The sequence below is a fragment of the Chrysochloris asiatica genome, unplaced genomic scaffold, assembly GCF_000296735.1.
Source record: "Chrysochloris asiatica unplaced genomic scaffold, ChrAsi1.0 scaffold00172, whole genome shotgun sequence".
Lineage (NCBI taxonomy): Eukaryota > Metazoa > Chordata > Mammalia > Afrosoricida > Chrysochloridae > Chrysochloris > Chrysochloris asiatica.
In genome coordinates this window covers 3,313,613-3,339,710 of record NW_006408690.1, presented here as the reverse complement: position 1 = coordinate 3,339,710, position 26,098 = coordinate 3,313,613, and the positions used below count along the sequence as shown (strand labels likewise).

The window sequence follows — 26,098 nt, the reverse complement described above, 5'->3', positions numbered from 1 at the left end:
CCACAGCAAGGTCCTGCTTTCTAGGATGGGAAAATGGCATCACTGATTTATAAAAGCTCTATGAAGACATGACCTGTTTATGAATTCTGAGATAGGAACAAAGAGCTAGTTTTGAATGTTATGGCATGATGAAGAACATCTTTATAGCTTTGCTAAATAGTGAATTAAATGGTGTGGTACTGCAGGATAATGCACTGAACTGCAAGGTCAGTTTAAATCACAAGGTCAGTGGTTCAGACTTACCAGCTGCTCCTTGGAAACCCTATACAGGGTCGCTATGAGTTGGAATCAACTCAACGACACTTAATAACGAGAAGAAGAAGATGAAAATCAATTAAAAAGATAAAGTGGCAGCCAATGTCCATGTATTTCAATTGACATTTGGCGTAGCCAAGAACAATGTGGCCGTGGCCCAGAGCCAAGTGTGAAAATGATTGCTCTGTAAGTCAGTGCAGTCTATTTGACGCTTCCTAATCCACACTAGGGAGAAGATGGACCTGGAGAGAGATGCAACTGTGATGCTAGTGGTGCACCCCACTGACTTCCTGCCATTCGGAGGGGACACAGCTCAGGCATGCGGAAGGCCTCCAGAACCTCTGATACTCTAAAGCCCCTGATGTGATTTTTTTTTAAAGGTGCTCTGAGGCACACCCAAAGGCCCCTGGGTTTACTCAACATTTGGTAATCACTCACCATGCCAGTGTCAAAAGCATATGGAAATAGATGCTACTTTAAAAGCACACAAATACAGGTATATTGCCTCAGTGAATCCTTTACAAATAAGAGGTGAAGTGACCTTCTCCAACATCTTGGTCATAGAGCCAGGATCAAACCTATGTCTGTGGTTTCTAACTGCTTTCAGCTTCCCATCAAGCTATGTCTGGGAGGCTGGTTCTGTAGGGCCCACGTTGTTGTTGGTAACTGCCATTGAGTTGGCTTCGACTCATAGTGACCCTGTACAGAGTCTCTAAGGAACAGTTGAAGTGCTTGAACCGCTGACCTTGTGGTTCAAATTGACTTTGTGTTCCACTGCTTATCCTACAGTGTCACACCAGGACTCCATGGAGCACAGTGTTAAAGGAAGTCGGCGAAACCTACCTGCTGACAAGCAAATAGTACAGGGCCAGTGGCTAACCCAAGCTTCAGATCCGCTGATGTTGGTTTGCCCATCTGGTGAGAACATGAGGTGAAGTCCAACACATCATCTATTAGCTAGCAAATGAAAAAAAAAAAAAAGAATGTAAAAAGCACCAATGTTATTGCCTCCACTCTCTCCTAGTCCTGAGGATTTTAGTCTTGGGGGCCATGTTGATTGTACGGACTTGTCAACATTCTTATACGAACCTGAAAAGCTATTCCCACATTTTTTCCATATTGATAGGCAATCTCATGCACCACTGGGTCAGGACATCCTAAGACAGAGACCTGAAACACAGAATTTGGATATAAGCATCAGACAGGCAGAAACAAAATCGTAAAGAAGATCTGGGCAGAAAGATCCCCACAGTAGTAATCCAACCTCTTAAGTAAGAGAGAGGGAGGGGCTGGATGATGTCTAATCAGGGAAACTGCTACCAGAAGAGCAAACATATCATTTCCAATGGAAAACAAATTCATTCTCAACATTGTTTTTACCACTACTTAGGAAAAACTGAACTACAACTAGACCAGTTCTGCAGGTAATATGCTAAGAAAAGAGCGACTCTGACAGGCAAAAGAAACAGACCCTAATATGTGAAAATACTGATTTCCAGCACTCAGCAGACTGGGCCCGATTGTTGACTTTAATAATCTGAGTTGGAACCGACTTGACAGTACTTAACAAAAATTGATTTGTCTATCCTCATTTTAGATTTCAAATACACTCGAATCATATACATGTTGTTGCCATACATACATTTCTTTCACTGGAGCTCTAAGAATTTTTGGTGAGTTTTATGTTTCTGAAATCCAGTGATTTTTTGGTATGTAATAGCCTTAAAAGTCATGCTGAAGAGACTTACATTGTTTTTTTATTATCAGAAGGATCCATGTTTTTAGAGAAATAGGGCTTCTAAAGCTTTTTTTAAACAACAAAAAAATAAAACAAAAAACTCCACTTGACTGCACTTTCCAGTGCTCTGCTCGGCATGCTAAGCAGGTCCAGTGACATTTCCAGAAAACAAAGACTGTGTTACAACCAAAGGGAAGGAGGATGAGGAAGCCAGATGGAGCTCTCCACTGTCTCCGTTCAGTAACAGATCGATGATAAAGAATCCTGTTCCCCGACCCTCAATTCCACTTTGGTGGCTCTTTACTCAGGCAGTCAATACGGTAGGATGGTTAGGGTGCAGGCTCTGAAGTTAGCCCCCTAGAGTTGGAGCATGCCTTAAAACACACGGCCATGGCTTGTTTCAGTCTCCATGCTTCAGTTTCTTCATCTATAAAAACAAAGGGATCAAGAGTCCTGGTGTGGCATAATCATGTGCTGGATTGCAGTCAGTGGTTCAAGTTCACCAGCTGCTCTTCGGAAACCCTATACAGGATTGCTGTGGGTCAGAACCAACTCAACGACACTTAACAACAACAGAGAGCCCTTTACCTTGCAGGTGTTGTTGTGAGACTAAATAGGATGGTACATGTAAGGTCCCTGCCTAGTGCTAGTATCCAGTTAGAACTCCGTGTGTCTGCTATCGGCAGTAGTCATCCTCCTCCTAGTCATTCATGGGAGGCAGTGTCCATTGCCTCTTCCAATAAAGCCAGGTCACTTCACATCTTCAGCTAGGAGACTTCTCTTGATGACTTAATGAAGTCTGAGTGTGAAGTGTTTGACCACAAGTCCAGGATAAATATACACACACTGTAAAAGGTCAAGTGGCCACTTTCTTGACTGAAAAATCACTCAGAACTACTTTCAATAGCAAAGACCTTAGCATTAGCAGGCACTGACCCATAGGGCTGTGGCAAGGGCCACTTCTTCAATGAAACTAAAATGTCTGCAGGACCACATGGGGGACAATTTAGAAACTTTGAAAGAAGGCAAGACATCCATCAGTTGGCTAAAAAACTGCAAGTGTGACAAGATTAGAGCAGCCTATCAGAAATCAGAATATTCTATCAGAATAGAATATTCCTTTCACAACCAAAAATAACTGATAATTGAAGCCCTTCTTTGAACTCAGATTAATGCTGTTTCCTAAATACAAAGCCACACAGAAATAGAAACTTTCTTTCTGAGAAGCAAAAGATTAAATATCTATACAATCTGTGTCTAATTTTAATGAATGGAAATTAAAATTAAAATGGTAGTACACGTGATTAACACTTTACATTATTTTAGCTAAACATTACAATCCACCCATAACCAAACCCATTGCCACTGTGGTTGGTGGTAACGTGCCGTGGAGTTGGTTCCGACCCATAGCGACCCTGTATAGGGTTTCTGAGACTGTAAATCCTTATGGGAGCAGAAAGCCTCATCCTTCTCCCGTGGTACAGCTGGTAAATTCAAACTGCTGACCCTGAGGTTAGCAAGACGATTTATAACCACTACATCAATCCCAATTCATATGGGACCAGGCAGCCTCATCTTTTTTCCGTGGAACAGCTGGTAAGTTCAAACTGCTGACCCTGAGGTTAGCAGGCTGATTTGTAACCACTACGTCAATCCCAATTCATATGGGGCAGGCAGCCTCATCATTCTCCTGAGGAGCGGCTGGTGGGTTTGAACTGGTGACTTTGTGATTAATAGCCAAATGCCTAGCCTACAGTGTTCACCAGGACTCCCAACATTACAACATCCCATCAATATTTATTTTGGTAGATGATGACAATAACAACTAAACAATTTAGTACTTAGTATGTGCCAGGTACTGTTCTGAGGTGTGTCCCATATTACCTCTCCTATAAAGTAGGCACTGAGACAGATAATACCAGTTGTTACACAGTTATTTTGGCTCTATAGACTGCTCTCTCAATCACTTTTGCTATACTGCTTCTAATGGCAACAGAATGGAAGCTGAGAGAGGTCAGGTAATATGCACAAATAGTTAGAAAGCTGGTCATCCACTTTTTCCACGTGCTGTATGCTCACACTGAAATGAGCTACCTAACAGTGGGTAGCTTCTGCTTTCACATACAGATTTCAACTACTGCAGTGCAAAAACCACCCTAGAAGAGCCTGCTCCCCAAGCCCAGGCAAGGGCTGGTAGCATCTCTGGCAAGGACACAGAGAAACTATCACAACTACGAAAATCAACGCAATACAACAGGAGAAACGGAAAGGAGGTGCACCAACTGCAAATGAACCCTGCGTGTTCTTGGCATCAGAGGACTGCTCACATCCTTTCTAGAAGTGGGTGGAGAACAGACTGACTTGTAAAAGAGAGTAGAAATTGTCTGTTTTGTTTGAACCAGATGCCAGAGCCAAGCCATGTTGGGCATTATGTATCTTTCTGGGGAATGTCCACACTTTTTATCACATTGTCTAGTTAAATCTCTTTTTGGATAGGAACTACTATTTTCATTGACAGAAGTGGCAAAGCACTTGATATTTTTCAAATATTTGTGTCACCAAGCATTAAGAACTATTCTGGTATGTCTGTATGGTTGTTGTTAAGTGGTGTCGAGTTGGTACCAATTCATAGTAACCCTGTATAGGGTTTCTAAGGAGCAGCTGATGAGTTTGAATCGCTGACCTTGCGGTTCAAAGGAACCTTGCAGTCCAGCGCATTAGCCCACAGTGCCATACCAGGATAACAATATGTGTGTATATATGGATATATACAAGGACCTCTGATAGCACATGGGTTACAAGTTAGGCTGCTAACCGCAAGGTCAGCAGTTCGAATCTACCAGTTGTTCTGTAGAAGAAAGATGAGGCTTTCTGCTCCTGTAAAGATTTACAGCCTTGGAAACCCTATAAGCAGCGCTATGAGATGGAACCGACTCCATGGCACATTAACTGCCAACATGGATATTTAGGTATGTGTGTGCATACATATATTGTGGTGGTGGTGACTATGTGTCATGGAGTCGGTTCCGATTCATAGTGGCCCTGTATAGGGTGGGTTTCTGAGGCTGTAAATCTTTACAGGAGCAGAAAGCCTCATTAAAAAGATTATTACTATTTATTATTATTACAAAAGAGGTTGTTGTTAAAAAAAAACAACAACTGAAAAATCTGGAGAAAATATATGCAACATAATATCATAGCTAAAGAACTAACACTATATAAAGAACTCTTAAAACCGAAGGGAAAAAAGACCAACTACCAGATTGAAAAATGGGCAAAAGACAACAAACAACTCACTAAAATGAAGCTATAAAAATGGCCCTCAGGATATAAAAATATGTTTAGCCTCATTCATGAGAGACACAAAAACTAGAAGCCCACTGCAGCACCATTTCTCAACTACAGATTAGTGAGGATTGACAAGTCTGTGTGGAAACACTCTGAAGGAAATGCATATCAGAATAATAAGTGGCAGTGTCTAAGGAAGCCATATACGCAAATATCTTTCAAATTTACCCTGAAACTGTATCTCTAATGAGTACATAAATACATTTGCACAAGATCAGTCACAGTAGTACTGTTTATAACTGTAAAACATTAGAAACCTACACATCTCTGTATAAATGTTGAATAAACCACGGCACTTTCATACTAGGGGATACAACGCAGCTGTTTTAAAAATGGGGAATGTTCTACAAACCGAAATCCAGTGATAGTTTCTTTTGTTAAGAAAGCAAGGTATAAAACCAAAACCCAAACCAAAAACAGTATACTAATTTTATTCTAACAAAGAAGGTGGGGAGAAAAAATACACAACCCACAAAACTCTAAAACCAGAAAACACAATCAGTAAGATGGCAAAGGAGGCCCGAAGATTACTTGAAGCATAATGAGGAATAAAAATGAACCTCACTACACTTCAAGTAATAACATAACCACACTGTAAAGGCAGACAGGTAACTTTTGAACCCTGTACTTTTACTATACTTTGGCTACAGACAAAAGGAACTATAAGCAAGCAAGCATTTAAAAAGGTTTGTTTTTGGATACTCCTATGTGTTTTCTACACCGTGGTAGCACAGCAGATTATCAAAGCTGTGTTACTATCTGTAAGGTCAGCAGTTTGAATCTACCAGCTGCTCCGCAAGAGAAAGATGAGGCTTTGTGTTCCCCTAAAGATATACGGAGTTGTAGTGTGGCACTGTGGGTTAATGCGATGGGGATTGCAAAGTCTGTTTGAACCACAAGATCAGCAGTTTAAGCTCACCAGCCACTCCTCAGAAACCCTGTACTGGCTCACTATGAGTCGGAACCAACTCAACAGCACTTAACAACAAAGATCTGCAGCCTCGGAAACCCTACAAAGTATTGTAAAAGGGGCCCTGATGGTGCAGTGGCTAAGCACTCAATTGCTAACTGAAAGGTTACTAGAAGTTTGGACCTACCAGCAGAACCACCTTGGAAATTGTATGGAGCAGTTCTGCTGTTATTATAAGGTTGCTATATAAGTCCGAATTGACTTGCCGGTAATGTTGTTTAAAAACCAATGTGTATTCTGGATTTCAGCAAATAAACATATTGTGGAGAATGGGAGTTCAGGTTTCTCACTGTTGAGGAAGGGAAAAAGACAGAATGCTGGTATAAAACCTGAATCCTATGGTGCTAAATTGGATTTGGAGCCACCAATAATACAGCTAATAGTGTGGCACTGTAGGATCAGCAGTGGACTGCAAACCACAATGTCTTTGGTTCAAACTCAACAGTTGCTTCTCAGAAACCCTACATTGGGTCACTATGAGTGGGAACCAATTCAACGGCACTTACAACAGTCAGACAGACATATATGCATGCATATATTGTAAATATACAATAGCTCTGTCTCCTCGGGGGAGGGGGTGTCCCAGAAACAATGACAACAAGTACCTGATTTTGGTTTTTACAAACCACTAAAAGAAACCAAAGTTCTTTGGAGAAACAGTGAATTCCAGGGACGGGAAGGACAAAATGAGCCTGAGATTATCTCATGCTAGAAAGCAAGGAAATGCTGAAAGAAAGGCATAGATATGTCAAAAGGTTACAGAAGCCAGCTCAAGGGGCTCCTGCAACTGTGGCCCACATATTCCACTTATCACATTCCTAGGGTTTCTCCTAAATAGTAAAACACACAAAAGATTATAATCCTCTGAATAAGAATCCCAAAGTCTTTAAAGATAAGGATGTCTTCTATTTATTGTAGAAGAATGATGCACAGGAATGATAGAATTTGAAAAAAATTGACACTTGGCAACCATAGTAATAACTGGCTCAGGAAAGAATAAATGGGTGATAAAACCAGAGTATGAAACAGGGTATTTACATTATCCCAAAATACCTCATCCCAAAATAGGTATTTCCAAAAGTGGCGAAATCTGGCAGGCAACAGCTTCAAGCGACTGAAGTGATCATTACCAGTAAGGAGATAGAGAGACACGGTGCATCCTCGCATTCTGAATTGTGGAGACATCACTTCTGTTCTCGCTAAAATTCATAACCGGAATCTAATCTTGAGAAAAACCCGACTTGAGAGATTCAACAACAGAACTAGCCTGTGACCCCTTGATATATTTATGTATATATATTTTGTAGTTGTTGTTGAGTGCCGTTGAGTCGGTTCCGACCAATAGCGACCCTGCACAGGGTTTCTGAGGCTGTAAATCTTTATGGGAGCAGAAAGCCTCATCTTTCTCCTGCAGAACTTCTGGTAGTTTTGAACTGCCGACCTTGAGATTAGCAGCCCGATTCGTAACCACGAGACTACCAGAGCATATATATCTCAACTACCACTCACCTGTCAGTTTGTTGTACTGTGGTGTGCTGTGAGTTGCTGTGATTCTGGAGGCTATGTCATGGGTATTTTAAATACCAGCAGGGTCACCCATGGTGACCCAATGGAAATCATCGGGCAATATTTTTGATATTCCATGCGAGTGAAATTTTACATACAGAAACGGCTGCAAGCATACATTGGCAGGGAACTTCCAGAGGTTCAAGCTGGATTCAGAAGAGGCCATGGGATGAGGGATATCATTGCTGATGTCCGATGGATTTGGCTGAAAGCAGAGACTATCAGAAAGATGTTTACCTGTGCTTTATTGACTATGCAAAGGCTTTCAAATGTGTGGATCATGACAAGCTATGGACAACACTGAGAAGTATGAGTATTCTTGAATACTTAATTGTGCTCATGAGGAATCTGTACCTGGACCAAGAAGCAGTTGTTTGAACAGAACATGGGAACACTGAATGGTTTAAAATTAAGAAAGGTGTGTGACAGGGTTGTATTCTTTCACCATACTTATTCAACCTGTATGCTGAGCAAATCATCTGAAAAGCTGGGTTCTATGAAGAAAAACGTGGCATCAGGATTTGAGGAAGACTCATTAACAAACTGTGATATGCAGACGATACAACCTTGCTTGCTGAAAGTGAGTAAGATTTAAAATATTTACTGGTGAAGATTAAAGAGCACAGCCTTCAGTATGGATTGCATCTCAATGTAAAGAAAACAAAAATCCTCACCACTGGACCAATAAACAATATTCTTATCAATGGAACAGAGACTGAAGTTGTCAAGGACTTCATTCTTCTTGGATCAACTATCAACACTTATGGAAGCAGTAGTCAAGAAATCAAAGGATGTACTGCATTAGGCAAATCTGCTGCACAAGACCTTTTTAAAGTGTTGAAAAGCAAAGATATCAATCAGCTTGAGATCCAAGGTGCGGACTTAGGACCAAGCTATTGTATTTTCAATAACCTCATATACATATGAAAGCTGGACAGTGAATAAGGAAGTCCGTAGAAGAATTGATGCTTTTGAGTTATGGTGTTGGAGAATATTGAAAGTGCCATGGGCTGCCAAAAGAACCAACAGATCTGTGTTGGAAGAAGTGGAGCCAGAGTGCTCCTTGGAGGCCAGGATGGCCTAACTTCGTCTTTCATACTTCAGACATATTGTCAGGAGGGACCAGTCACTAGAGAAGGATATCATATTTGGTAAGGTGGAGGGTCAGAGAAAGAGGAAGACCCCCGGTGAAATGGATTGGCCAAGTGGCAGCATCAATGGGTTCAAGCATGGCAACAATTGTGAGGTTGGCCCAGGACCGGGCAGTGTTTCATTCTGTTGTACACAGGGTCACTATGAGTTGGTACCGACTCGATGGCATCTAATAACAACAACATATATCTCAAGGAAATAGAAGACAAAGACCAAAGAATTGTTGCAGATTAAGAGACTAATGATTCATGATAAATGCCAACATGAGCTTCTGTACTGGATGATTCTGGACATTTTTTTTTCTTTTGCTATTGCACATAATCATAGGACAACTGGAAAAATCTGACTAGTGTCTGCAGATTAAAGTGCTGTGACAGCAGCAAAAGGAAAAAGGAGTGCTCTGCTAACCAGACCCACAAAGGAACATTCTGTGCTCTTAATGTGGTAAGAAGAGATGGTACTATGTAGCTCTGAGAATAAATTAACAGGAAGACAGACAGGCAAAACACATGCAGCCAAGGAAAGAGAAACAGAGAAACCATCAAGGCAAAAACCTATGACTACAAAAACAAAACCTATGACTGCAGGATCCCCCCACACGGTTCCGGGGTGAAGCTCCAGAACAGCCACTGTCTGGAGGAATAACTCTGGACAAGCCACCTGACCCCTTGCATCATTTCCCCATATTTTCTGGGGAACAAGACACAGCCCTCATTGGTAAGGTACAGCATGTATTCAGCAGGATTATGTATATAACCAACACTTTTGATAATAAAAGTAAATCTATCTTAATACCAACCAGTGTCATAAAATAATCCCTCTTGGCAACTGTTTTGAGATTTTAACAGTAAATGTAGTGGTTATGAATCGGGCTGTGAATCTTAAAGTCAGCAGTTTGAAACTACCAGCTGTTCCGCTGAAGAAAGATTGAGGCTTTCTGCTCCCGTAAAGATTTACAGCCTCGGAAACCCTGTCCAGGGTTGCTATGAGTCGGTTCCGACTCCATGGCACATAACTACCACCACTACCTACTGAAAACTACAATGGATATAAACACTTAAGGGACACTGAACTTCTTGTTAAGGGTAATGGAAAAAAATCAGGAATGGTGATTGTTGGAAAACACAACAAACACCTTTAATGTCGCTGAACTATATATACACGTGAAGGCTGTGGAAATGGTACATGCTTTGCTATCTAGATATTTACTGAACTTTATGAGGGTGGGGAGCAGGGAGTGTCAAAAAAGGGTAACTTTTAATAAGAATTAAAATGAGCAATTTATACTATTACCAGAAACAATAGAACGAAATCTATGAGTGACTAAATTTCCACTAACATCTTAGAATTCCATTAGTTCTTAAGTTTAATTTCTTTATCATCTTCTTAGCATCTCTAGTTTGTTTTGTGTGCTTTCTTTTGTAGCCTACATGCCTTTGCATTTTAAATATCAAGAGTAAATAAAAGTAGCAATTTCAAATATGTAATACCTCGGGAGTATTTCTACTCCGAAAAGTTTATAAATATAGACACTTATTCTGAGATCTCATGCTATCATTATGCTTATTAATGTAACTGCCCTGGAGTTTATGAATAAATCACCTATGTGAAATCAGGTAGCTCTGGGACAATGTCAGCATGCCTCCTAGTGGACAATATAAACATTTCATCTTTAATAAAGGTTGAACCCTGTTTAGTATGTTGTTTTTGTGTTGTTATGTGCCGTGGAGTCGGTTCCAACCCACACCAACCCTATACAGGGTTTCTGAGGCTGTAAATCCTTATGGGAGCAGAAAGCCTTATCTTTGTGCCTTGGAACAGCTGGTAGTTTCGAACTGCTGACCCTGAGGTTCGCAGCCCCATTCGTAACCACTACGCTACCAGAGCACCTTATATACATGCTCTTTTTTTTTGTTTGTTTACCTGCAAATCTTTGAAGCAGGAGGTGCTCTTTACAAAAGAATATGTCTCTGACTTTAGTATTTAAGACCACAATTAAGCATTTCCTTGATGACTTAAATTCATTTTGAATCCTTCCAGTAGAACAACTCATTTCTAACACAGAATACATTAGTTACTGTGGTTCCAATGCAATTCTACTCTATTGGACCTATGGAACTGTGGGATGTGCACTGTGTATAAGACTCAGTGTTTCCAAATTCAATAATCCTGCTACCAGTTAGTGCTTCTAACTGGCAGTCTTCAATTAATACACTACTCTACTTGATGAGACTGGATTATTTTGATCTTTGTGGAGTTTTTCCCAATTACAATGTATGATAATCAATGAAGAATTAAAGTAGCAGATTCTATGGCACCCACTTAAAAGAGTTCATTATTGTATTTAGAATTTCAGTGTATTATATTTTCAACTTTTTTTTTTTTAAAAAAAGCACTTATGTCTTAGAAATAAATATAGAGTCCATTCAATAAGAAGATAAAATTGGCTGCAGCTGCGACAAGCATAACCTACGTAATTCACATTCCTTAGGGTTTCAACTGAGTCTTTTTAGGAAGAAAATATTGCCGTCATACTTTTCTGACTCACAATGATACACTTATAGGAGGGAAAATGAAAAAGCATTGCTACAAAATCAGAGAAACCTTCATTTAAGAAAAATATCAGTTGTCAACATCTCCTCCATCTAGGTCTACACACTTCTGACACGGTGTTTGCATTTTGCTAATCCTTCCCCAGCGAACTCTATGCTCTTTGATTAACACCATGTCAAAAATTATGTTCTTTGGAAATATTCTTTGAGTTTAGGGAATAAAGTCTGAGGGAACAAGGTCAGGGTGGTGGGGTGAAGAAGGAAAGGTTTCCCAATGAAATTCTTATAGCTCTTGCTTACCCTAGAAACGGAGCAAGTGCCTTTCATGATGGAAAAAAAATCCTCAGTGCAAATTTTCTGGTCTTTTTCTCACCAGCGCAGTTTTTCATTTTTGGAAACTTCATAATAAGTGTCCATGATCATCCTGTGTCTTTACGAAAAATCTATCAAGCGGACTCCATTGATAACTCCAAAATCACAGTTATTTAACCTTCTGCGCTGACATCTCTACTCTGAATTTAAGTGGTCCAGCAGATAGATCCCCTCAGAAGCTACAGTTCAACAGTTTTGGTTGAACTGGTTTTTTTTTTCTTGTCTGCAGCTATCCACTGATCACAGACATGCTTAAATATGTCTTATTCAGAATAAATGCCTACATGTATGAACTGAAACCCTAGTAGCAATACTGCTTGATTTACCCTGGATTTTTTTGACACCTGTATAGGGAGGGAAAGAGTTATGATTGACAATTTAAATTCTGAAGAAAAATGGTTCATTTACATTTCATATAAAAGTCTTAGGGAAATCTACTACTCATAAGAAAGTACATACAATTCAAGTACAATCTAATAATAGACACTTTCTCACGGGTAGATTACACCAATAAAGCCCACGCCCACTGCTGTCGAGCTGACTCTGACTACAGACACCCATAGGACAGAGCAGAACTGTTTCAATGAGTTTTCAAGGCTGTAACCCTTACAGAGGCTGACTGACAGCCACATCTATCTTCCAAAGAATGGCTAGTGGGTTCAAACTGTCGATGTTTTGGTTAGCAGTGAAGCGCTTGACCCACTGTACCATCAGGTGCCCTTCCTGGGTAAATTAGTAACCCAAGAAGACTATTTATTTAAAAAGAAAAACCAATTATTTATGGTATTCCTGATTGGACAAGGGATTTCCTAATTTGTTAGTATGGAAATGACTATCACTTCTAACTTGTATCTCTAATATGTGCCAAAAGTGTTTTAAATGTCCTTGATCTAATTTTTCATTTATCATTTTTTAAGTTTTCTACCTTCTTTTTACTTGTACATTAAATAATGGTGAATCTCACAAATGAGGATTTCTTAGACTGCACAAAACAACATGTTTTACTTCTGGTTCTCAATCAGTGCTTTACAAGAAGGAAGGCAGCAGTAGCAATTCAGCTGAGATGAAGAGTTTTGGTATTTGGTATATAATTATCTACAGCTCCTCCCTCTGCCATATGCTTCACCTTAGGCCCTTGTGTGTGTCTTCATTTATTCCAGTTTGCCCAGTTTCCCAACATGTGCTTCATTACTGACTCCTGCCCACTCCACACATCAAAGATTTGCCAGATGACTGCTTTACTCTACTCTCACCTCAGGGCATAATGCATGTGTGTGGAGGTGGAAGGGGCAGGTCCTGCTCCAGATTTTCACTGAGAAACGTATCATATTTAAGACCACGAAACTTCTTAACTTTAAAAGGTAAAAAAACCCCTCAGAAATAGCGTGTATTTGACAACACTCAAATTACTTAAGGTGTTCAAAATGTTACACAGTTTGGAAATTAGACTGGGGAGTATATTGTAAGCTTAGTATGAATCAATTCTTGGAGGAAAAGTTTAAAAGTAAGTGTTTTCATTCTAAAAGAAGACAGGCAAAAAGGGAAGTTTCCCATTGTTTGGGGAGGTTAATGCGTTTCTCATTGGGTACTACTAGTTTAAGGCACTGCACTGAATATTTTATAGGAGCATTTGCTCCTGGGAAAGAGCAATGAGGGCTTGTTAACTTGAGAAGACAGGACGTACATACTGCTTTACAACTGTGGGCTATCAGACTCGCAGTCTTCTTGAAGGTCTTCTCAAGGTAGTGCGCAAATCGTTCGTTCTCATTTTCTTTGGACCCTAACTGAAGAAACTCACCTGTAAAGAAGGACAGGGGTTATGAGATGAAGTTTTGTTGCCTAACTAAGCACAAAGATCAAATAAAAAAGAAAGTTAAATCTACTTACCACGCACCAAATCTTCAATAACTTGAGTTAAAATAGATATAACTGTTGTATTTCCAATACGTGCCAAAGCCATAGAAGCTGCAGAAAGAATTAAATCTCCAGCAAGAACAGCCTAGAAAAGATGACAAAAAACTTTCACATGAAAGTGTCAGAGTAATAGAGCCAACAATGAAGTCGACTTATCAGAAGAAAAAGAATGGGAGGGGCTATTTTGGATTTAAGCACTTTTCTTTCCTTCTCCCTCAGCAGAATGACTTGATAATTAGTATCAGATTAGAAACAACTTTTGAGCTGGAAGGGATCTCAGAGATTACTTTGTGTAGCTTCCAAACTCACAATTGAAGAAACATATGTCCAAAGAGGGAAAGTAGTTTACCCCACCCCCCAGTCCATATCAAAACACGGCTGCCTTCAATTTAGTTGCTAACGCAGAACGAGTTTGCTCTTCCACATTGTTGGGCCTTTCACACATGGTTTCTGCTGTCCAGAACGTGCTGCCCCTTTTTCATTTAGCGGATCAGTTGCATAATTAGCTCACATGGTGCCTCTAGGAAGTCTAATCTGATCCCCTGTGTTCTGTGTGAACACAACACCCTTGCACACTTCTGTGTACACTGCACTTTTCATTCCAATCAGTGATTTCCTTGTTTGTTTTCCTATTTACTAAATTCCGGAGGACACAGGCTGGGAGTCATTTCAGCAGACACTTACAGCACAACCTGGCACAAGGCATAATATGGGATTTTTCCTCAGTGAAAACTAAACCATGGAATAGTGCTCCAAGTTCAGTTTTTCTGCACTGTATTACACCACCTCTCATTCTTACACACTCTATCCATATTCTTGAAAATATTTTTCCAATCTTTTTTAAAAATGTTTTATTGTGAATTATGTGATAGTTTACATGGAAAACATTAGCTTTACATTCATTGCCATGGTTACAATTCCCTCCATGCATCATCAACCAATCCAAGGGTACACTGGCAAGCCTGCTCCCCGGTTGCCAGCACACAGCCCCTTCTCCCTTTCTGGGTCTAAAGTCCCCAGCCACTCCACCTCTCCACATCATTGTCTCTGCCTCCATCTCTGGCATCACTGCTTCTCTGGGTAGGGTCCCGCTCTCCGCTCTTCTCCCTTGATGGTTCCAGAGGGTCCCGCTCTCCGCTCTTCTCCCTTGATGGTTCCAGAGGCCTCCGCTTCTAGACTGCAAAGTCAATCACTCCCCTCCTTTTGCTACAAAATGTCTACCTTTATATCTCCAACCCTCACAATCAGTCCTGATATAAACTATTCAGTATTGTACCACAAGAAACCTATCCACATCTCCTTTCATCAGCCCTACCCAGACAGATTGGATACCACTCAGTGGAGATTCTACCTTCCTCCAAGCCCTCTGGATCTAGGTTCCCTCTTGAAAGCTTATAAGCCAGTCACTTCTTGCCTTTGTAGCACCCCCCCCCCCCCCGCCATTTTGGGTAGCCAATGTCCAAGTTACCCATCCCTGCCTACTCTGTGTATGGAGGGGGTGGGAATGATCATCCTCACTGTAAAGATTTGTTCTCTCTTTTGAGCTACTGCATCCATAGGTGTAGGTCAAGTTCATCAAATTGTATTAGATTACTTCTTTTCCTCTTTCTTCTTCTAGTTGAGCTCTTATCATCCAGTCATTGAAGCCAGGTCAAGTGGCTATTATCTGCAAGTGTGAGTGTTCTTGTGCATATGCCCTCTCTTATCAGCTGGATGCTTCACTTTCCACTCTAGTCCTCTGTGGTTATGTCACTGACTCTGTGTCCAAGAGTCCCCAGGTCTTGCTACACTGCTGGCCAACCAGGTTCACAGGAAGTCTATTGAACATTGTAGGGTTTAGCTCACAGCTTCATCGCTGTTTTTCCCTCATTTCCCCTTATCGGTGATGAACATGGTCATCAATCAGAGCGTGTATTCCCACTGAGTCTTAGTCTTGGAAGGGGGTTTGTTCTGAGGGGACACGACCACTTGCCTTGATGTCTCCTGGGCAAGCAACTTGCTTGTTATTGTAGTAATCAGTCAGACTGCCTATATTGTTTTATATTTTTCCTGTCGGTCTTTCTTTTATGAAATACCTTCTGTTCTTCTAGCCGCTCCAGGCTGGTCTGCTTGTTCTTCAAGTGCAAGTTTCCCACCTCAGAAGATTCTGGATGTGGTTCAGGATTCCACCTACGGTCTTATGTAATGCAGAGGCTTCGCAGGAAGCTCTCCTTCACTGGGCACGTTGTAGCCCCATTTTACGTATTCCCATCAGTTATACGCAGAATCTAATCTTCTTTAGATTGTGAGATGTCCACATCATATTAACTAATTACAAATTATAAATCATTGAATTACATTCTTAATGAAACCCTCTATACAGTTATATTAATTTGCATATTTAAACATGCAAAAGGATCAGTCTACTATTATAGTCATAAATGCTAGAGTTAAAATGTCAGCATAACCACAATTTAAGTTTTTGTTCTGACAGTTCTCTAATGCCTAAAAATAATGGTCAGTATGTTTACCATGGAGTGCTGGTGTGGCACTGTAGGATTCAAACCTACCAATCACTTCTTGGAAACCCTATACAGACTCAGTATGAGTTGGAACTGACTCAATGGCACTTAACATTTATGTGATATATAATGAGATTATAAAAGGATGATAATGGTATATGTTAAGTGCCGACTCATAGCAATAGCAACTGTGTATAGGGTTTTCAAGAAGCGGCTGGTGAGTTTGAACCACCAACCTTGCAAATTCAAACCCGAGTTTGATGTCCAGTGCATTAACCTGCAGCACCACACCCACCAGGGCTATATCCTTATATAAATTTTACATTTGTAAATTCATTTTATACTTAAAAGGGAGGGCTGGGAAACCCAAGTCAGTGATAACAGGGATCATGGAGATGAGACTGTGTGAATGGATTAAGATAAGCACTGGACTGCAAGGCCAGTTTGAGCCTCAAGGTTGCAGGTTCAAATTCACCCGCTGCTCTTCAAAAACGCTATACAGAGTTGAGTCGGGATCAACTCAACAGCACTTAACAACAGTAGGTAACAGAAAGCTCGAACCCACAGGGTACTCTGAGGGAGAGAAATATGGTAGTCTGGTTCTGTAAAGATTTACAGTCTTAAAAACCAGATGGAGCAGTTCTTAGTCGGCAATATCGGGTTGCTGTAAGTCAGAACAGACTCAATGGCAACAGGTCTGATTGCTTGTTTATTTAACATTAGTTTTAATTCAGAGGCAGAAAAGGGGAGGGGATTGGCAGGCAGTCTTTAATAGTGGAAAACAGGTGGCATGATAGAATACAAGGCCTTTTCATCAAAACTTTGAAATAAAAGCCTTAAGATGAAGTTGTAGGACTGGATTACACAGCAAAGTTATTGACACTAGAGCAAAACCAACAAGTGAAGATATCATATATTTTGCATTTGGTAAGAGGAATTAAAACCTAGGGGGAAGGCAAGCTGAGGAGAGGGAAGACTTTTCACATAACCTTTTTGTTTGTTCTTTATCTGGGCAGGACAGCTAACAGAGGTACCTACCTGTATAGTGGGGTAGAGACAACTCCAAAATAGTGTGTACACTTTCAATTCTGTTACTACTGGACTTTCATTCTTTTTTCATTTCCTGCTCCATAGGGTTTGCTGGGCTGTAATCTTTATTCCCTTTCCTTTTCTAACCCTTCCTGCCTTTTGAACATTGTCCTTGGGCATATCCTGCACCCCCTGACCTCAAATGATGAATTATTTGAGAACATGCACTTTTCCCTAGTTGTTAGTGTTCCCCTTATAGACCTGTCTAAGGAGCTCTGGTAGCAGTGGTTACTCAGTTGGGCGGCTAGCCTCAAGGTCAGCAGTTCGAAACTACCAGCTGTTCCATGGGAGAAAGATGAGGCTTTCTGCTCCCATAAAGATTTACAACCTTGGAAACCCCATGCAGGGTCACTGTGAGTTGGAACTAACTCCATGGCACATAACCACCACCATACAGGGATGAGTTCAGTTCCAAGCATGCAGGTGTCTAAGGGCCAGAGTGTCGGGGGTTCCCCAGTCTGTCAGAGCAGTGCACCCGGCCTGCTTTTGGCTTTTGCATTTTGTTCCACATTCTTCTCCCACTCTCTCCAGGACCTTCTAATGCGATCCTTTTCAAAGCAGTTGGTAGTGGTAGCCAGGCACCATCTAGTTCTTCTGTTGACTCCCAGACTTGTAACCATGCTGTAAATACCCTCAAAGTCTTCATTTCACATACCCCTCTTTACTTAAAATATATATCCAAGGAGGCGTCAAAAAAGTTCATAGAAAAATGAAATGAAAAGAATGTAATCGTTCCATGAAGTTTTTGAAACCCCCCTCGCATATGAGTGAGTCAGAACCTCTATTTCAAAAGGTAGAATTCTCTTCATGGGAGAACAGTATACCGCTGGGAGTTTTAAAAGTTTCTGAATATTTCCTTGCCTTGACACTCTAGCATTTGGTAGTCAATGATATTTAAAGAATTAGCCTGAATCTGAGGTAACGTGAGCCCTAAGTATGAGGTGGCTTCAAACAGTTTGTGGAAAAATGCCATTATCTTCTCATTCCTTTTCCCCCATAAACTTTTAGAGCCTTTCGTAAAGTACACAATTGCTCAGGAAACAAGCTTTTTGGATACCTATGAAAAATTATTTTCCTTATACTCAAAAAGAATCTTATATACGACTGTGAATAACCAGAAACTTATTTTTTGCTTATTTTTCGCTTATTTTTCTACGGCATTTTCTGTTATCGATCAAATATCTCATATGTACCGACAAAGTAATGTTTTTAAAAAGAATTGGAAGACCCCATGTGAGCAAGCATACTTTACTTGTAATGAAACAAACCTGAAAAATAAATGCAATCCAAAGAACACATGCTTTTGTACGAAACATTAAATAAAAAATAAAAGCCATACCTTTTTTTCCCCCCAGATCTTATTAACTGTGTGCTTTCCTCTTCGAGAGCTTGCATCGTCAATAACATCATCATGAACCAGACTAGCAGTGTGGATCATTTCTGCAATTAAGGCTATGGAGCGCTGGCTTGCTTGCACATCTCTAGTTAACAGAAAGCAAGGCTTTTTAACAGAGACGCCGCCTATAACCTCCTCAGCAATCATCTTGTGAAAACTGGACTTCGGATCTAGGACAAAGAATTTTATTTCTCTAAGAGAAACTGTACACAATATTTGGCTTCCCTATAGAGCCATTTCTTTCATTTGGAGAACATCTTAAAAATGCATGACATATCCTGCCAAAATCATGTTTTATGGACACCTTATTAGCCAGAATTGTGCAACTGACAATAAAAAAGGTATAAATAGCTTAATAAAAAAGGCATAAATAGCTCAGAAGTCTGAGCATCGGGCTACTTAAAGATTCACCTTTATATTCTATGGTAGTCCACTTGGTTGATTAAGTTTATAAGTAGGCTACAATGAAATTTTAGATGGAAAGGGGAGGACGGGTAAAAAACAATTAAAAAAAAATTATTTAAAAACCAACTGTGGACAAATGTTATGATTTCACTTATATGAAATATTTAAACCCAAACCAAACACAACCCACTGTCATCAGTCAATTCTGCCTCACAGTGACTCGATAGGCTAGAGTAGAGCTGCCCCACACCACAGGGTTTCCAAGGATGTTCAAACCCACCAGCCACTTCTCGGAAACCATATAAAGGGTGGCTGTAAGCCTGAACCAACTCAAAGGCCCTTAACAACCACCACAACAATCTTTGTAGAAGCAGACCGCTACGTCTGTCTCCCAATGAGTGGCTGGTGGGTTCCAACCACCGACCTTTTCAGTACCACCCGGGCTCCTATGAAATATTTAGAAAAGGCAAATTCAGAGAGACAGAACAGATTAGAGGTGATGAAAGACTTGGAGGAGGGGAAATGTGAGGTTATTCGTTTATGGATACAGAATCTGTTTGAAGTCATGAAAAAGCTTTGAAAATAGTTGTATGACTGCACAACACTATGAATGTAACTAATGCCATTCACTGACCTGTACATTTAAAAATGGGTTAAAATTACAAATTTTGTTATTTTATCACAATAAATATTAAAAAAACAACAACAAAAATCCCATACAAGATGCCACAGCTACTAAAAATCAAACAGACCAAACCAAAACACACATACAAATCTAAGTATCACTATGTTCAAAGTATTTAATACCATTATCAATTAAAGGTTTAGTGCGAAGACCTCAATAACCAAGCCAGAATTATAAAAAAATTTCTCAAAATTGTAAGTTTAGCATTAGAAATTTAGATTATTTCCAAGATGGAGTCTTGGTGTGGCACTGCAGGAAAAACACTGGACTGCTAACTATAAGGTCATTTCTTGGAAACCCGATACCAAGTTGCTGTAAGTCAGGACAGACTCGATAGCACTTAATAACAATAACATACGACAAACACGCTCAAGAACATAATACTGTTAGAAGGAAGTGCTCCTTATATAACATTTTTTAAAAAACTGTCATTTTAATTATCATCAATGGGCATTTTTGAAACTAAATTTCAAGACGGTCAAATTTGGGAAATAACAGTACATTTGGGGGATTCAGCGGGAGAAACATGGGGCTTTTTTGCTCCTGTACAGAGTTGCTACGAGTCTGAACTGATTCGACAGCACTCCACCACCACCACCACCAAATGTTTCACTTCATAAAGTACTTACTTTTAAAATATCAAGTTATACATTAGAGGGAAGGAAAATGAGAGGGATATTGGAGTATAATTGTTCCTTTATCTGCAAAAGACAGTGTTCACTGTGATTCTTCAGAAACAGTAGAACAGTGTGGAAAAAATGGAAGTCCAACCACAGAAAAGCTGCTGGAATTTAACTACAAACATGGAATCAGATTGAGAATATCTTTGGATTTTGCTTTAAATACAATTTTAGAGCAAGATGCCTTGCTGACTTTTCACCTACATCTCAGAATCTGCCAACTGCTTTTAGCATGGAAATCAATTGTAAAGTGCTGTTCATTATTTATTAATATTTCACAACTATATCCATTCTTAGTACCTCCAGACCTCAATACGTTCATCCAAGGTGGAGGGAAGTATGGTAATGGAAGACAGGGCCCAGCCATCCTTTAAATTTACTTTAATAACCAAGCAAATGAAGGTTCAGACGGCTTCCTCTGAATCCCTCACAGGCCCTTATATTAGGATGCTGGGATCTTAGACATTTTTCAGAGAATTGCACAGAAAAAGATGCATACTATTACAGCTATTTCTTTTTGCTTTTCTTTTAATATAAAGGCTATTTAAAAGAATATTTTGTCAAGTGAATTTCAGCATTATCAAATAGTCCTCCTACGTGACAGCTCTTAGCACCAACAACAACTAGCTAGTAGCAGAACTTACCTAAAGATAACCACTAAGGCTTCTAGGCTTTCTCATGCATTTATTGATTACACAACACTTCCATTATCACACACTATGTGAGCAGACAGAGTTTCCTGCTGGGATGGTACAGAACATAGCAGTGCTCACTGACACTGGAGTGCTACAAATGAATAGGACATTTGTATATGTGAAGTTTATTACATACAAATGTTATATACATCCCGGCACTCTGACGTAATCTGATGTAAAAATGCTTTTTTCATGGCTAAATGATTGATTGGGGTAATCATGATTCTTGCTTAGATGATCATTTGGCACTGTGACATGACATAGGTCCTAATAAAAAAAAAAACATTGTATTTTAGATGCTTTAATCTTTCCCCCCCCACTTTTATTGAAAAAATACTGCCACTGCTGAATTATCCCCAGCATACTGGTGGGACAGATAATCAACACTTAGAGGGGGTGGTGGTGGTGTGTGCCACCAAGTCAGTTCCCACTCATAGCAACCCTGTATAGGATTTACCGGAGCAGAAAGCCTCATCTTTCTCGTAAATTTGAACTGCTGACCTTGTGGTTAGCAGCCTAGCTAGCACTGTATTTACCTTCAAAGTGCCAAACTGAGACATGGTCATCATTTCTACTTCATATTAGGAAACAGCTGCCACCTGTTCCCACCTTCTGGAATAGGTGTTAAGGAAGGTCAGACAGGCAAGACAGCGGCAAGAGGCTTAGTCTTGAAAGTTGTCTATGTCATCTGTGTGTCACACCTGGAAGAGCAAGCTATGGTTCAGCTCGTCCTCACGAGACCTGTTTGGCTTTTCTTATTAGATTTTAAAAAACATTTTCACAATGAAGAAGTTCAAACATATGTAAAAGCTAATGGAACCTACATCCCTTCACTCAGTTTACTTCTGATTTAAAGTATGTTAATTTTCCTATTCATTCTAATACATAGGTGAAGTATTAATCAAACTACAAGTAAGGCCCCTATGTGGGAAATTGTCTCTAAAATGATAATCCTACTGTGTCCTTGGATTGCCTTGGTTTTGTCCAAATGAGAAGTAGGAAATGTGGCTTAACTTCAACAACAGAGACAAAGAGAAGCTTCTCTTCCTAACTATATTGAAAATGTTGTACAGATTTGCTGTCAAGTAGTATGTTGTTGTTAACTGCTGTCGAGTTGATTTTGACCCATAGCAACCCTGTATAGGGTTTCCAAGGAACAGCTGGTGAGCTTGAACCACCGACCTTGCAGTTCAAACTGACTTTGCAGTCTGATGCATTAGCCCACAGCGCCACACCAGGACACCAAGTAGTATGTTGTTGTTAAGTGCCGTCGAGTTGGTTCCAACCCATAGCGACCCTATACAGGGTTTCCGAGGGTGTAAATCTTTATGGGAGTAGAAAGCCTCATCTTTCTCCCGCGGAACGGCTGGTAGTTTTGAACCGCTGACCTTAAGGTTCGCAGCCCAATTCGTAACCACTATGCTACCAGAGGTCCTTGCCAAGTAGTATACATAAGGCTTTATTACTGCTTCGAAATGAGCTTCTGTTTGTTTCTACTGAAAGCTCTGAAAACAGGTGTTTCATTTTTCATGTTAGAACTCCGGCAAGCTTTTGCAGTATTTCTTAAAATATATCCCTTGTGTACGGTATCATAATCAACTAAGGTACTCTAAAATACAGATGGAGGTCCTATTCCAGGCATACTGAATTAGTCTCTAATTAGTCTCTACCTACAAACTATGGCCAAGTGGAACAAGAGTCCAGTGTCTTATGACAAAGCACATGCTCTTCACATCCCAAGAGCAGAAGGATTAACCTGTTCTTAGTAGCACAGTCGAGGGCCATCTATCTTCCTATTCAATCTCCATACAATTACAGATTTCAAAGGATAAAGCCATGCTTTATCAGTGGTCTATACTGAAGATCGGTGGTGGTGGTGGTGTGCTGTGGAGTTAGTTCTGACTCATAGCAACCCTACATAGGTTTCTGAGGCTGTAAATCTTTACAGGAGCAGAAAGACTCATCTTTCTCCTGCAAACACCTCAAGCTGAACTTGAGGTTAGCAGCCCACCTTGCAACCACTACACTACCAAAGTTCCTTATACTGAAGATGTTGTTGTTGTCGTCAGGTGCCATCGAGTCAGAACCGACTCATAGTGACCCCATGCACAGCAGAACAAAACAATGTCCGATCCTGGACCAACCTCCCTACCGCTGCCACACTTGACGCCATCAATGATGCCACCTGGCTGATCCATCTCATTGGGGGTCTTCCTCTTTGTCTCTGACCCTCCATCTTACCCAGCATGACATCCTTCTCCAGTGACTGTTCCCTCCGGACAATATGTCCAAAGTATGAGAGACGAAGCTTAGCTATCCTGGCCTCTAAGGAGCACTATGGCTGCACTTCTTCCAAAACAGATCTATTGGTTCTTTTGGCAGTCCATGGCACTTTTAGTATTCTCCTCCAACACCACAACTGAAAGGCATCAATTCTTCTATGATCTTCCTTATTCACTGTCCAGCTTTCGCATCCATATGAGGTTATTGAAAATACCATGGCTTGGGTCAGGCGCACCTTAGTCCTCAAGCTGACATCTCTGCTATTCAACAGTTTCTCCCCATTAAAAACTCAAATAACATTTCTCTCTGTCTCTCTCTCTCTCTCTCTCTATATATATATACACACACACACACACACACACACACACACACACTTACTTTTCAGCATGTGAACTGCATTTGGCAATTGTTAACCAGTACTGATAAAACTACACATAATGAAGTTTTCAGTATGCCAATTGACGTAGCTTTACAGGCCCTCCTTTTTTTTTTTTTTTTTAAAGTGCCATTGAATCAATTTGCTATATATTTTGGCTCTTCAAACACTAAGATGTTACAATGTGTCCTGATTTTCATTCTGTTCTGCTTTGTCAGTGATGGATGCAGAAGAGACATTTCCAGAGGGAGGGAGAAGTCCCCCAAAGCATACTCCCGGCACTCTGATGTAATATGATGTAATGATGGGCTTTACATTAGTTTCTTGTGAGTGCTGGCACAAGTCTCCACCAACTTGGTGACTTAAAACAACAAAACATATACTTCACAATTCTGGAGGCCCAGCATGAGAAATCAGTATTAAGATGCAGTCAAGGTGTTGGCAGAGCCAGGCTCAAAGAGAAATCTGCTTCTTATCTCTTCCAGTTTTTGATGGCTGCAGGCATTCCTTAGTTTGTGGCCTCGAGACAAAAATCATCAAAGCCAACAAATCTCTCTGCTCTAGCTTCACATCGCCTTCTCCACTGGGCATGCAAAGTCTCCTTTTATCACCAACACGTGTAACTGCACTTCTTGGATAATCCAGGACAATCTTGCCATCTCAAGACCCTTAAATTAACTGAATCACGCCTGCAAAGACCCTTTTTGGCTAATTAAGAGGTAGCTTTTACAGGTTGAAATAACATTCAGTTATTTCAGATTAGGCACAGGTAACAAGTACAAAAGGCAGTTCTTCCACCAGAGAACCAGCCTCATACTGCATGAGTGTTGGTGGAAGAGAATGCAGAGCACATTCACAAGCTCTACAGTGTCGCTATGGGTCGGAACCGACTCGACGACACTTAACAACAGAAGAGACAAACAGCCTTCTTTCTCTCACTGGTGCTCTCCTTATACGTGAGCTTGAACTCAACAATGAAATGACTCATCATTTGGTGGGTAGTTCTTACTGCAGACTTTCCATTAGCAAGTACGAACACATCACAAGTGCCATCACCTAAGTTAAGAACAAAAGTTGTTGTTTTTTTTTTTTTTTTCGCACCAACCTTCTTGCCTATCCCATAAACAGCAGCAGGAGCACTAACTCAATAATGTGGAACATGTACGCCTTGACACTGGGAGTCATTCAAATAAGCCATCACCGGTGTAGGAGTCCTGGTGTGGTGCTGTGGGTTAATGCACCACAGTGCAAAGTCATTTGAACTGCAAGGTCGGCAATTCAAGCTCATCAGCCAGTTCTCAGAAACCCTACACAAGGCTGCTATGGGTCAGAACCAACTCAACAGCACTTAACAACAATCAACAATGTAACAGCCTCCTTAGGGTAAGCTTTTGCAATTCCTTTTTCTTGATGAGAACCTTGAAAATTACCTCCTCTGAATAGAAGATTTGTCACATCTAGATCTCCGACCTATATCAGATGTGACAACTGAGACGTATAATTTGGAGGCTCCATTTTAGTGTTGGAGTCCTGCTATGGAGCTGCAGGATAAGCATGGGACTGCCAAATGAAAGACTGGCAGTTCACACCCACCATTCACTCCTTAGAAACCCTGTTCTATGAGTGAGAACCGGCTAGAAGGCACTTAACAACAATCAAATATTTGTGGAGTCCTGGTGTGGCACTGCAGGATAAGCACTGGACTTCTAACCATATGCCCCTCCTCGTAAACCCTATAGAGAATCATTATGAGTCAGAATACACTCGATGACATTCAACCACCATGCTGTGGGCTAATGTACCAGACTGCAAAGTCCTTTGAACCACAGGACTGGTGGCTGAAACTCACCAGCTACTCTTTGGAAACCCTATACAGGGTCACTATGTCAGAATCAACTTGACCGTACTTAACAACCACCACCACCAAATATTTATGGAGCCCTGGTGGTGCCATGGGTGAGGTGTTGGCTACAAGGTCAGTGAGTCAAACCTACCATCAGTCTTTCCACAGGAGAATGATGTCTACTCCCATAAAGACAGTCTCGGAATGCCTATAGGGTTGCTATGAGTAGAAAACCAACTGGATGGCAGTAGGTAATCAAATATTTGGTTTTGAAAACT

At 40.6% G+C, this 26,098-nt stretch overlaps 1 protein-coding gene across 1 annotated transcript in view; it reads right to left on the bottom strand.

Annotated features, from left to right (window-relative positions):
• Positions 1 to 26,098, bottom strand: part of PDSS1 (prenyl (decaprenyl) diphosphate synthase, subunit 1) — an 82,105-nt gene that overhangs the window by 25,338 nt on the left and 30,669 nt on the right. Inside the window, 5 exon segments of the mRNA XM_006871671.1 lie at positions 1,099 to 1,212; positions 1,345 to 1,425; positions 13,642 to 13,751; positions 13,841 to 13,952; positions 18,797 to 18,938. Coding sequence (XP_006871733.1) covers positions 1,099 to 1,212; positions 1,345 to 1,425; positions 13,642 to 13,751; positions 13,841 to 13,952; positions 18,797 to 18,938 — 559 coding nt within the window.